The 14,798-nt window shown below is 37.8% G+C and overlaps 1 protein-coding gene across 3 annotated transcripts in view; it reads right to left on the bottom strand.

Annotated features, from left to right (window-relative positions):
* Window positions 1-14,798, bottom strand: part of RNGTT (RNA guanylyltransferase and 5'-phosphatase) — a 187,289-nt gene that overhangs the window by 128,984 nt on the left and 43,507 nt on the right. For 2 of the 3 annotated variants that reach the window (XM_027695540.1, XM_027695522.1), the window contains exons 9-10: window positions 13,318-13,453; window positions 6,715-6,786 (exon numbers count right to left, since the gene is read on the bottom strand). In XM_027695540.1, coding sequence (XP_027551341.1) covers window positions 6,715-6,786; window positions 13,318-13,453 — 208 coding nt within the window. The remainder of the gene's footprint in view (window positions 1-6,714; window positions 6,787-13,317; window positions 13,454-14,798) is intronic. The other variant, XM_027695530.1, reaches the window with a different exon arrangement.

The following is a 14,798-nucleotide window of genomic DNA, read 5'->3' as shown; positions in this document are numbered from 1 at the left end:
TTCATGGGCAATTAGGGTAGAACGTCGCTCAGGACGTCCACTATCTGCAGAATCGAGCATGGTTCTGATGTTCCAACATGCTAGAGTTAATTTGGGTACACCTTTGGAGGCAGGTGCATGCCTTTGTCTTTTGCTCTTTGTGCGACCGCATTGGAAGAAGATGCCCGTTGGTCTGCGGTTAACCAACTGGGTGAAGGTGGAAATGAGCTTTGTTTAGGCCACCTTTTCTAGGCCCCTCTCTGAGTTGAGCAAGCAGTGCTGTCCTTGAAAAGGCTGCTTGGTCGTTCAGGGTGCTGCCCCAAGAGACTCTCATCTTTGTCAGTCTCAAATGACCAATATCCTGAACCGCCTGCATGCAGGGTTGAGTCTGCGGCTCCCAGTGCATCTTTCACCTACCGTTTCGACCCTCGCCCGTCGCTACAGGACTTTTTGCACGTGGGTAAAGCCTTCAAGCCTGCGCCATGGATTTTTTAGGTGAGATGCAGTATGTGCAGAACTGAACCCACCCTTTAATCCTGAGGTTCATCTGCCAGGGCCGAGCGAGCTTGGACGGTGGCAGCGAGGTCCTCAGGATGTAGGTTTGATTAGAGTGACCTTCTCATAGATGGATGCCCTTACAGGGCTAAGTGAGCTCCATCTGCCCGGGTTTGGGATGAGAGTTGTCCTTCTCCTAGGATGACTGCCAGAAGGCTAATGAGCTCATCCTGCCCAAGGATGTAGTTTATCTGGTCCTATGGTTTTGACCTGTCTGGCATGGGCGACCCTACCGAAGGTATATCATGATATACTACTATTTTTTATTTCACCTTATTCCCTCTCTTCTTTTTTACAGAAGGAGCCTCCATGTCCTCTGCCCTAAGCCCCTGAAGACACATTAATAGCAGAATACCTGATATTTCACAAAACAGCACTTTCTGAATTTCAGAGAGGTGAGCCCCAAGTCTGTGAACTAGAAGACACTCTGGGTACATCCACACTAGTGAACAAACAGGGCAAAGGCCTCATCACTGTCCCTGAAGCCATCAGTTATCTGACCACATTCATACTCTCTAAAAAGAGAACTAGAAGATCTCAGAACATCTGACAAGAATGGTTCCTGAGCAATGTCAAACTTTAAACTACTCTTAAGAACTGCTCAGCAGTTCTTGAGTTCTTGAGAAGCAGCCAGCCAGGACCAAAAGTGTGCTAAGGACCATTTTAACTACTTTAAAACAGGACAAAGACTGAGTAGTAGGATCCCGCCCCTCGCACAGTTTCATTTATCAGTATATTCAGCCTCTCAGAACAAACTTCAGTTATGTGTATAGACTGGGGAATGAGATGCTGGAAAGCAGTGCAGCAGAAAGGGACCTGTGGGTCCTGGTCCAAAGCAAGTTGAATATGAGTCAGCAGTGCCCTGACAGCCAGGAGGGCCAACCGTGTCCTGGGGGGCATCAGGCAAAGTATCACCAGCCAGTCAAGGGAGGTGATTGTCCCTCTCTGCTCTGCGCTGGGGTGGCCTAACCTTGAATATTGTGTGCAGCTTTGGGCACCACAATATAAAAAAGCCATTAAGCTCTTAGAGAGTGTCTAAAGGAGGGCCACGAGGATGGTGAAGGGTCTGGAGGAGCAGTTGAGGTCACTTGGTTTGTTCAGCCTGCAGAAGAGGAGACTGAGGGGCAACCTCATTGTGGTCTTCAACATCCTCACAGCAGGAAGCAGAGGGGAGGCACCGATCACTCTCGTGACCGATGATAGGACTCGAGGAAATGGCATGAAGCTGAGTCAGGGGAGGTTCAAATTGGCTATCAGGAAAATGTTTTTCACCCAGAGAGTGGCTGGGCACTGGAAGAGGCTCCCCAGTGAAGTGGTCATGGCATCAAGCCTGAGAGAGTTCAGGAAGCATTTGGACAAAGCCACCAAGCACACGGTGTGATTCTTGGGGTGCCCTGTGCTGGGCCAGGAGTTGGGCTCTATGGTACTGATAGGCCCCTTCCAACTCTGTATATTCTATGATAATTTTATATCGTCTGAGTTGTTCTCTATAGAAAGAACCAAACAAAGCAGAAAAGAAAAATCAGGGATTGCTCTGTGGCCCCTCAAAGAGTTGAGGCCAGAGGGCAGGCTTATTTCACTATGATACAGCTTCCTTTCTATGAAATTGATTTTAGCATGTGAGATGAAAGCAGTGGGACAGCAATGTCAGATTTTGAGTTGCTATTAATAACAATCAACATCATGATTCAGACTGAAGAAAGTTACAACAAAAAAAGATCTTTTTAAATGTCCTGAAGAATCATTTCTTTTTCTTGACACAGGCACCTCTTGTAACACAATGGGAAGTGTTACCACAAGTTTCTTGAAACCAGATGTCACAGAAACAGTAAGTAAAAGAAATTGAGTCAAAGGATTCCATCAGCATTCCTGAAGACTGACTTTTGTAGCAGCTATACGTGATAAGCATCAGAATTCAATACAAAATTTATCATGGAAAGAGACCACCAAGATAGATTATTGGCATGCTTTCCTCAAGTACTCCAGTATAGGTCTCTCCCAATCACTGAAACTCAATTTTTATTTTCCCTTCCTCCTAAAACTTTTCCTGTATACATATCTAGAGCCAAATACACACTACATATATCAATCCATCTATTCTCTTAAGTTTCCTTTGGTTCTTTCCAGAATGCTGCCGTGGTTTATTCTTCATACACTACAGCAAAATCAAAAAGCTAAGTAACAACAAGCCTCACTGATAACAATGTGGATTAAAATTTGTAAAAGGTAGGTCTTTGCCCACTCACTTTCTCTCATTTTATTCCCTTACTATTCTCCTTGATTTGTTTCTACAGCTTTTACTCACCATAAAGTTTCCGTTACCATTCTCTCATATGGACACATTATCCTTGTTCAAGGTGACTTCCTTACCTCCTGTATGGTCATGCTAAGGTGAATTACTAAGTCTGAAGAAAGATCCCATGATGTACTGTAAAGCTCCATGATTCCATGTTGGATTGCTCTCCCAAAATCAAAGTATTGCACATTAAATGAAAAATATTACTCTTACTCACAGCTGATTCATTACTAGAAGGCCACTGCTTCTTAAATCTCAAATTGACACTGGTCTCTTAAACACTAAACTTTTCAAACGCTCCAAGGGAGAAATTGAAAACAACTATTTATAGTTTGAGATCTTTGGTTTTTAGGCTGAAACTATAAACATGCAGTTTTAAGAATAAAAGTACCCTCTCACAATTTCTGTACATAGAAGGCAACAGTGGTCATGGTGTTTAGTTAACTTGGACACAGAGAAGCCATGGTAAGCATTTTGGGCTTCATTTAGGTGTAGGTTTTCGGTCCAACATGTCCTCTTAGTAAAAGCCTGAGAAATAGAGTATAGAACAGAAATAAGGTGGCCTGGTCTCAACTGCTACACTTCCAAACAGGAATTTTAACACTACTTAGCCACCCAAGGCCAAGATAATGAAGAACTCAAATAAATACAAGAATAGAGTACACTGTAATTTTGAAGCACAACAATAGTGCTGGCCAAATGTACTGAGAATTATTCAAAGTGATATTACAGTAAATTACATTGGGAAATTTTGAATTATATGACATTATTTTACTGTGATCTGAAATTTAATTCCTTTTTTTTTATATACATGTTAATAGCTTTTGCTGTTATGTACATTATAGGGACCCCTGGTGGCCTAGTGGTTAGCATGCAGGACTCTCATTGCTGCAACCCAGGTTCAATTCCCCAGTCCCCCGGGCAGATGGAGCTCGTTAGCCCTGTGAGGCCATCCATCTATGAGAAGGTCACTCTAAAAAAACCTACGTCCTGAGGACCTCACTGCCATTGTCCAAGATTGCTTGGCCCCGGCAGATGAACCTTAGGATTAAAGGGTGGGCTCAGTTCAGCGCATGCTGTGTCTCACCTAAAAAATCCATTGCGCAGGCTGGAAAGGTAAAAGACCTTTCCCAAAATCTTCGTTCACGAAGACTGGCCATTATTATGTACATTATTTACAGTCATCCTGAGGGGCACAAGTTGACATATATCTTACTATACTACACGTTGCATTCGGAAAAACTATATATTTCCTTATTTTAGGACTAACTTCTGTATTTTTTGTGTTAGTACTGGTCATCCTAGCACACAAATTCTCATGAGTATTAATAGTGTACATAAGTCTTTGGGATGTACTGTGGAATTTATGAATGCAATATTTCAGAAGGAATATTCTGAAAAAGCCAGACAACTTCACAACACTCAGCTAGCAGAACAGGTTGAGCATTTGAGAATAAGTTCAGGTGAAAATATCTCTAGTTTGCTATATCTGACTAAAACATGAGGTTTGCCTCAGCAAAGGTGTTCATCAATGGGGTTTGTATGTGCATTTCCACAGATTGCATTCCATGAAGTTGCATCTCCAAGAGCAGAGTACTGTGCTTGTACTATGCTTGTACTCATACTGATAACATCATCTTAATTTGTCCTTCACATTAAAAAAGTATTACGTAGTAACTAACTCCTCTCTCTCATTACCAGTGCATTTAAAAAACAAAAAAACAAACAAAACCAAACAAGCTTTAAAGCATTTAAAGCCCTGCTCAACAGGACACTTTTCTCAAAAGTTGACAATCCTCTGATCATTTTTCCTGTTTGCCAAGTGGGATTCATCATGGTAAGTCTGGGCACTTCACTACAAATGTGGGTTTCCTCCCCATCCACCACAAAAAAAGTCTCACCAAAATAATTATGACTTCCAAAAAGTGTTATTTTGCTAGAAGAGTATACGCACATCCCAAACCGACGGACAGAGGAGACTGTACATTTCTTACCTTGCATGTATATTTTAAAGGAAGCGTAACAGCAGTTAATGGCAGGTTAGACACAAAAGGAGTGCAGAGACAAGGAAAGACATGAAGGTAAAGAAACATAGAATCACAGGAGGAGGAACAGGTAAGAAAATGTAAAGGAAAAATGAGAACTCAAGAGTGGCTGTAGAAAACTGTTTTTTTCAGAAGACTACATGGAATTCTTGCTTAGGGAAAAGTCTTAATCATAGGAGGAATCCAGGAAACTAACACCTACTTCACAGACAAGGTTAGAGAAAGGACATCCAGATACAGAATTTAAATGTGTTAACAAAAAGCTTCTAGTCCTAATCTAACACTTATTCCCACAAACTACTACTTTTAAAAGCAGCTGTCCTAATTCACAGTATGACTACACTTCCAAGAATACCAAAGTAATTTGTGGTGACTAGTACCATGCCTACATTTGCAATTCCCACTTACACTGAGTGACTGAGCTGACTCGTATCTTACTCAAGACTGTAGTTTAGAAAGTCTGAAATGCACTGTGGTTTACTAATACTGTTCTTGTCCTGTTTGGTGCACTGAAATAATAATTTTGTTTTTCCAGAAGCATTAACAGATACTAGAGTGTTTTCTCCATGGGCTATTTAGTCACAGGTCTAGCAACTAAATTTAACACGTTGTGGTTTAACTACAGTAGGTGGCTAAGATTCCCACAGCTGCTCATTCAGGCCCCCTAGAATAAGACTGGGAGAGAGAATGAAAAGGGTCTAAGTGAGAAAACCCAAGTTGGAGATAAAGAGAGTTTCAAAGGTAAAACAAAAGCTGCACATGCAAAGAAAGCCAAGTAAGGAATTCATTCACCACTTCCAATGGTCAGGGAGGCGTTTAGTTATCTCCAGGACAGCAGGGCTCCGTCACACACAATGGTGACTTGGCAAGGCAAATGCCTTAAATCCAAACATCCCCCTCTTTGCTCTTCTTCCCCCAGCTTTATATGCTGAGCATGACACCATATGGTATGGAATGTCCCTTTGGTCAGCTGGGGTCAGCTGTCCCAGCTGTGTCCCCTTCCCAACTTCTTGTGCACCCCAAGCCTTCTCACTGGTGGGGTAGGGTGAGAAATAGAAAAGGGCTTGAGACTGTGCAAGTGCTGCTCAGCAGTAACAAAAACCATACCTGTGTTATCAGCACTGTTCTGTGCTGATTTGCAAATCCAAAAGACAGTAACATATGAGCTACGATGAAAAAAAAAATCTATAAAAGACGCCAACAAGAGCCCTTTGGTGACATGCAAACCTTTACCGTATTTGAAAGCTGGTTTACAGAAAACAAGTTTCCTATTTTCAGTGCTCTTTAACAGCTCTTTCTTGTGACCACAAAGACTTTATTCATAGACTTTATTCTACTTTTCCACAACTTCCACAACATATTTCTTTCTTACACACTTTTCCTACAGCCTGTGCCATCAGGAGAGCCTGCTGTTGAGGACTTAGCAGAGGGCCAGATGCCTGGTTTCAAACAGAAATTTGAGAAGGAGGTGACAGAGCAGCTTAACAAGTACTGTGATGCTCTGGTAACAAATACACCACTTACAGGCTAACTTCTTCATGCCCTATTGATTTCACTGCGTAAATAGTTCAAACATGCTCTAGAAATGGGAAATATTCCAACAGTGTTTAGCAGGCTGTTTCAAACTGCCATTTTTTTTCTTGAGCAGGTGGAAATAAATTGACACGTACTGTAAGGCTGCTTTCAGTCTTAATTCTGATGCATTGCTTGTTATCGAGTTGTAAAAACACCCAAACGCTTTTGGTGTTTAAATTTACTTTGGAGCTCTTATATAAATAAGATTAAAATTAAAGTAAGAATCAATAACTAATGATAACCAATAAAATTGAAAGTACTTACATTAAACTTGATAATGTCATATATCAAGTACCGAGGGACAACCTGTCCATTAACCTTGTCAATGATCATTTCCTTAAAAGAAAAGAGATGACATGGACATTTATTTATGAATATAGAATAATGTTGGTGCATTTATACTTAGTACATATATCTGCAAGCATGATGCAATCAAACACCGGCCACATCTTTATTATGAAAAATATTATACGATAGGTCAAGATTATAAAAATATTATTGTGGTCTTAAAAGTCTCTTATGAAGCATACAAAAAAACATCAGGAAGCTGTAGTAAGGCTTCTGATCTGCAGCATTTATACATTAGTTTCCCCACAGATTTTGAAATCACTACCTTTCTTGAGTGAATAATGAGTTTTTAGAAATCACAGTAAGAACTGCAATCCTAAATCAACCAAGCACTATTGGAAATCTTGACCACAATAAGAAGCACAACAGCTAGGACGTAAAGAACAAGCATTCACATTCATTTTCTATGCTCAGGTTGGATCTTTTCATTTTAACAGCATCCTAGGCAGCAGTGAGAACTGCAATTTGCTTAAACATTGTACTGTGACTAAACAGTATGGTTCCTTCAAATGGAAATATCACAGATACTCTCTGTATCACATGTTAACATTCAATATGTACTGGAAATCATCTTGGAAATATGTCAGCTAGGGAAAGAATATCGACAATCAACATCCAAACACAAAAGTGTTTCCTGAATTTAATAGTACATACAAAAATATAGACACCTTACATGCTGGTGCTTACATCTGTAAGTCAGGCTTCCTATGATATGAATTAGACATAATTTATTAGTTTGATGAACTAATAAAGAATATTTAGTTTCATATTGATTAGTCATGATTGAAAACAGTAACAATCAACCATTGGTAGATTTTTTCCAGAAAACTTTAAATTATTCACTTCTCTAAATGCAACCAATCTTCTCCCTGCCCCCCTCCCCTACCTGATCCTTGGCTAATAAATAAGCAAAGTTAATAATCTGCTAAGGATTTTTTCCTAAAAATACCAAGTTAAAATCCAAATTCACACATAAAAGATAAAACAATTCAAAAACATGAAAATGGTTCACTGTAACAAGATGAAAACATGAGATCAAGAATTTTTCCAATAAGAACATTACATCAATTCAAATTAATTTTGTTTAGCCAGTTTCTTGCTAGGTTAGTAGCAATTTTATGCCTTACAACCTTTTAACTTCTTTTAGAATCCATACATTTTACAAAATAAACCCAAACAAGAGTCTGACTGACTCATGTGAGATTGATTTTCAGTTTTCACAACAATAACAAGCTTCTTGAATTGCACCTAGTATTTAACCGCAATTTGCTTTGAAAAATAAGCAAGCAGTTGTAAAAACATAGATTTGTTTTAAAGAAAACACAAAGCTTGAAGCACTTAAAACTACACTAGAAGACATGTTGTTCTCAAAAACATTAGGAACTGTAAGTTGCCTTCTTTATATTTTGGAATCTCATCTTCTGTGAACAGAACACTGAGACAGATTGGGCTTTCACAACCAAATGCTGCATTCACAGGTGTTGTGAATGACTACCTGAACTGACCATACACATCTTTACACATAATTAAAAAATTCAAAATTAAAAATAAATTCAATGAGTGAAAACATTCATTTGTAACATTACAATATCTTATTCTTAACTCTAAAAAATATTAAGTCACAGGTACTATCAAATAACATTTGCAAAATGTTCCACATAGAGGTAATGCAATGAAATGTCATTCTGTTAGTTTCCAATATTTAGGTAAGACACTGGTGAGCTATCAAAGGAACAGCTGATGCAACACTGCATTGCCTTCTTGGACAATAAATTTTATAACTAAGTGCAAGAACGGATGGACTAGGTACAACTCAAGAGACAGAAGGCATAATGTACAAACCTGGAAGAGTAAGTAAAGATATAATGAAAGGGGGGAAGGTGTGTGGGGGGGGAACACAGGGAAAAACCCACCTGATAGTAATCAGGTGAAACAAATAAAGTAAAACTAAACAAAGGAATGCTATTTCTTTAATGTTTCAATCTAATTGACAGGTGAAACAAATTTTTGAAACACATTTAATTGAACACGTATTTAAGGTTTAAGGACTCACTTCCTCAGCATGCATATTCAGAGGCTCAGCTTTGATGCAAAGCTAGCATTTGTATGCAAAACCCTGAAAATATTTCAATGCCTGGTATTACAAGATTTTATGCCTATTTTTCAAAATCTGAATCTCTGGATATTCAGTTTAAGAAGAATTATAAAATACATCCAAGAGGACCAAGAACTACTTTTAAACATCTTCTGGAATGTTCATTTTTAATACAGAATTAATTTCATAAAGAAACCTTTTCTCTACTCCAAACATGCGTAAACCTTTTTGATTCTATTACTGATCACATAAACCTTTTTCCTCACATCCCCACTTTTCTTCCTCCCCTACCTCTTGTTTTCTTTGACATCCTGACTGAAATCCCAGCTACCAGAACAAAAAAACAATAGCACAATATGCCTTAGAAGTAGAGATGACAAATTCCTGCACTGCTCATCTCCATCATGACAACAACATTCCCTGCTCCATTAGTTACGCCAATACAACTGTCATAAAGCAAAAGCTGTAAAGTGAGCATAAGGTTCAGATTGGAAATGCTCTAACACATAATTATTATACAGTCTGATTTCAGAATCTTCCTTGAAATTATCAGAATTGAAGAATACCCCAGGGAATAGACCTCCTCAGAGGCCAGTTCAGAGAGCTTGGGAAAATGTAGTATTTGAGGACTGACCACAATCAGACTCACTCATACTGACCTGAGCAATAATCTGATACTGTAAAACTATATTTAAGCCAATTTTTAGATAAGGCAAAACTTAAACCCAAATCCACTCACATGACATGTCAACAGAACATAAAAGTATCCATGAGGCACACTTGCATCCGTGCATTCCCTTCTATAGACTCCATGTAGATTTATAGCCAGTTTAAAATTACCTGTTATTCAGTATGATCTTTATGACTTGTCCATTAGCTGCTAGTTTAGATATTCACTTAACCTGTGGGCCTGCAGAGCAATGTGCAGTGATCAGTTTCTGAAATGTCACCTGGCAACACTGCACTGCTGTTACTCTCCTTAACCTCCTGGTGTTGCAGAGCAGTCGTACAGTATATTAGAAACTGCAACTGCGCTAAGAGCTTTTAGCTGCACAAGTACGAGACTGGACTGATAGCTCACGGACTTTTTTCCTTAACTCACATATCTAGAGAGTAACCTTGGACTTAAAATAATCCAAAATCTAAGCACAAAGCAACAGATCTAATTTTACCAGCCACTTGCAAAATGCATTTTTTGTTGATGTAGAGTATGGAATCAGATCTAATAATACATTTATTATTCCTTTTCCTCCTCCTTTGTCCATTTACCTTTAATACAATTCTAGTCACTGCTGTATTTCAGGAATCAAAACAGCTTTTTTTTCCCCCTTTTTTTTTAAATCTATTTTGCATAAATCTATTTTTCACCAGCTTTTGCAAACTCAAAAAGTTTTAAGTTATGCCATTTCTCAGAGAGCTTAAAAATAAGAGAGGTCTGTACTGATATAAAAACATAAATAAATCTCTACCTTGTTCTCTGTTTTTTTGAGTTCTTGGCCATCCTAAGTCTTCAAGTGTTAACAATATTTTATATATAAATAAAATAGATAAAAAATTGTATTAAAATCGTAAAATGTAATTCAAGCCAAAGAATGCCTCCGCATTTTCTACTCAACTGTTTAAAAGCTCAGCAGAATGCCAAGAAAGCTCCTGAAAATAACTAATTAGTTTTCTTGCATGACAGTCAAAACAGTTGAACAAAATTCTATGCATTCCCTCAGATAACAGAATGGATATAAAACACTTGGCTTCTACAGGAATAATTCATATTATACTAGTCACCTGTAAGTAATATTCAAATTAGCTTTAATGAGCTTTGCAGAAAACTTTCTTCCATGCCAGGAGAACAACTACAACCAAAGAACTGGAGATGAGCACAAAGTATTGCAGGAGATCTGTCATCATCAAAGATGTTACTGATCACAGTAAGAACTGTTTGCAAGTAATATCAGCCTGAAGTGAACCATAAATGCATTTGAAATTCTCAAAGACAACCACATGAAAGGCTGACACCAGAACCGTTAAAGCAAGTTAATAGATCCCTGAATGCATGGAAATTGCCTTTATGAAAGTTTCATATATACTGTCATTCTAAATAAAGTTAGGGGGAATAACCTAATCTTTTGTATTTTTAAAACCAGTAGTTTTGCCACATGGGACTGATATTTCTGTTTTCTCTTTCCTTCTTTCTCGTATTTTTAAGATTACTGTAAAGCAGTGTCAATTGGGCCACCACATTCTACACTCATTTCCTGACAGAGAGAGAGATACTTCAAGGACAGTAAGTATGAACTACTTCAACCTGCAGCTAAAGAATTAACTTTAACAGCCCTTCAAGCTCTAGTTAGTAAAATATGTTAATACAGAAAAAGTCAACTTCTTCTTCTCATGGATTTAAAATATAAAATAAAATCAATCATGCATATATCCAAAGTAAAGGATCATTCACAAAAATTGTCATTTGACACCAACATTCAACAAATATTCAATTACAAAGTTAAGCTGTTCTGATGCTTCAAATAATAGGCAAATCTTATCCTCAAATCTGTTGAAAGGAATTTCAATCGAAAAAAGAAATATTCCATCAACAGCTTTTTATTTAACTGACCACATAAAAATAAATTTAGAAATCTGTACTATGAAATGTATTTATCCATTGAAAGGTTTTAGTTTTATCTCAGAGTACTTCATTCAGGGTACTTGTTCATTTAATGTCATTTTACTTTCCACTTCATGAAAAAAACATGGAGGGGGGCAAATCTGACTGATTTTATGCCAGTAAATACCAAAATGCATTGTAACAGTCAAACTTTAACAGAACAACAAATTAAGCAAAGTTATAGTTCATTTCCTGGGTACATGACAGAACTTAATTTATTCTTAAGAGACTTAAATCTGGGAAACACAACACACCAGATCAGAGACCTTCTCCCGTGTCCCACAGCCACATTACACACATATCTCAATATCCTCATCTTCTACCACGTCCATATTCGCCACCTTCACTAAAAAAGCTGTTTTGAAATAAAAATAATTAATAAATAAAAGAGCAGCGATTTCCCTCAGGAACACCTAGGATTGCACCATATGGACACCAGCAAGCCATTACTTTTTCAAGAGCCTTAGAAGGGGCATCATAAAAAAAAAGTTCCAGGCTTTTTATCTCAACAGTATGGAACTCAATGTATGTCATTAAGAATAATACTATGTATGTCATTAGGAAGCTGCCTGGCTGAAGAGGCTCCTACCAGACACAATAGCTTGTGCAACCACTTCTGAGATGACAGCATCGCATTTCTTGCATTATGTTCTCATTTTTTCAGTGAAGCAGAGATGGTGGAAAGTATTCCATTATCTGCTTCTCTGTCCCCTAGACAGTACATCGTTCCTTGCAGTAATTATCCTCACAGGTTCAATTTATACATGCTTCACATGTAAATGTGCGTTCAGTAAGACAGATCATTCACAGAAGTGACATTTCAAGAAGAATACTGACATCAAAGGCCTGAGAAAGGAAAGAAGTTAATAATGACAATATGGTCTCCTGTATTTGAGAAGTGCATTAGGCCTCAGAAGACCAATATGGAATATCATCTCAGGTATTCAATACTTGAGAGCAAGGAGGAGTTACAGCAATATATAGAGCCTCCAACGCTACTGAAACGTAACAGGAAACTGCACTGATCTGCACTGACAGGGATTTAGTGTAAGAGCTAATGAATTTCTTTTGCTCTTGTTTAAAAAAATGGTCAAGAAAGGAATAACCTCTTTTTGTGGCTACTGTTCTGAAAAGTTTACCATGAATACTCCAGCCCAGCCTTCAAACAACAAATACAGACATTTTACAGCTTGTTTTACAACTGTCTCAAAAAAATCATTAGCAAGTTTAAATAATTTAAATGAGCATGACAACTTAGAAATGTTTTGGTCTTAAACAAATTAAAGTAAGCCATTTCTAAATAATTTAATAATTCAGATCATCTGAAAATAAAGGTGACAGAAACAAAGACATCAAATCACAAGTCTATCAAAAGATTATGAAAATTTTATCAAATTTTAGAAGTATTTCCATGAGCTGTATGAAATAGACCACGTTTACTGTTTCAAAATATAAAGCTGTAGCAAGAGATGAGGTTCTGCAATCATTTCTTTTGATTCTCTTCAAGCCTTTTCTCATATTTGGAGAATGTCATCTCAATACCTTGATTTATTTCAAAGACAAACAGCTCCCCCCTGAGCAGTCATTGCTGCTATTCTGTAGGTAATTTCTTATGGAATGTGATTCCCACATTCAGCCAGTGACTGAATCTATATTCCTCCTGAAATCCTATGATTCACCAATCCAAGCCTAAAAATTTGGCCCTGTTTGAACAAAAGCGAACAGCACTGAAATTGTTACAACAGTTATACAGTATGCTCCTTACCCCATCCAGAAGAGTGTTTGTTAGATGTGTGCGAAGATCTTTACGAAATGGAAATTCCAGGTTAGATACATGAAAAATGGAATTGTCTCTATCAATCATATAAACTTCATTCTTGCCATCAATCAGCATCATGTACCTGCAAATGCAATGTTAAGATATTATAGTTAAAGGTACATCCCCAAAATCTCTACTATTTTGTTTTATATTAAGTGCTAAAAACAAGCAATCATGACAGATATTAAGCACGATAAAATAACTTTTTTACACTTAAAAGTTTAAACCTATTGCCTCAGGAAAGCAGATAATTTAGTTCAATGCAATTATCACAAAGAAAATATTTCAAAGGTAAAAGTTCAGAATATATATATATATATAAAAATAAGAATTTTGCTGTGTTCAGCTAAAATTATGCCTGAACGTCTATTAAAAATAACAGAGGTTTTAATACTGTAAGAAATACATGAGGCTAATTCAGTTAGATTTCGAGCAAAGATCTTTTACTCCAGCTTTTCCTTTATTAAGTGGACCAGAACTTTGTCAGGTATAAGTCTGGAGAATTTCATTGAAAGAACCACCCTTCCTTTGTATCGCTGGCTATCTGTCACTGCAGCATTGAAAAGGCCCAGCCAACTACTGAGCCACTTCTCATTAAAACACCGACAAATTTAGCCATAGTACATTTCTCTCACAAAGAAAACCCCAAATCTTACTATACTATCACCAGTAGCTCGTGAGCTTGTTTCAGTTCCAGACATATGAATTTTCTACAAATTTCTTTATATTATGACAGCACTTGGGAGCCCAAGTCATTAATTTAGACCTCTCTGTGCTAATCTCACAGATTGTTTTATACAGGTATACAGGTACTATATTAAAAAAAAAAAAAAAAAGAAAAAAGAAACAGAAAAAAAAGAATGAAAAAAAAAGGACAAAATCCACAAGGGATGCTAAACAGCACAATAGCTGTAACACACCTAAGTTACCTTTGTAAAGTTTTCTTTGATCCTTGCAACAAGAGTACTAAAGCAGAGTTTCAGGAAGAATAACAAGGCAGCTGTGCAGACAAAGGTCTTAAACTTGTGCAGCAGCCTAGGAGCTCACACACCTTCTGACCAGAGACAGGAAACTGAAGAAATTTCAGTGGAAACCAGTATCAAAGGCCAGGTGCAATAAGTCAACATCTTGGCAGTGAATGAGAACTAATGAAGGTGCTGAGCATATTCTCTGTCAGGGCAATGAGGGACTAGAACAGGTTGCCCAGAGAAGCTGTGGATGCCCCATCCCTGGAAGTGTTCAAGGCCAGGTTGGATGGAGCTCTGAGCAACCTGGTCTAGTGGAAAATGTCCCCATCCATGGCAGGGGGGGTGGAACTAGATGATCTTTATGGTCTCTCCCAACCCAAACCATTCTGTGATTCAAATACCATAAGTGCTGAAAGTGAAGACTAGAACCTTGAATCTGATGTGATAAAGTAAGATAGA

The sequence above is a fragment of the Neopelma chrysocephalum genome, unplaced genomic scaffold, assembly GCF_003984885.1.
Source record: "Neopelma chrysocephalum unplaced genomic scaffold, ASM398488v2 Primary Assembly neopelma1_23b, whole genome shotgun sequence".
In the NCBI taxonomy this organism is placed as follows: Eukaryota; Metazoa; Chordata; class Aves; order Passeriformes; family Pipridae; genus Neopelma; species Neopelma chrysocephalum.
Note: the sequence above shows the minus strand (reverse complement) of the source record. Positions and strands in the feature narration are given on the sequence as shown.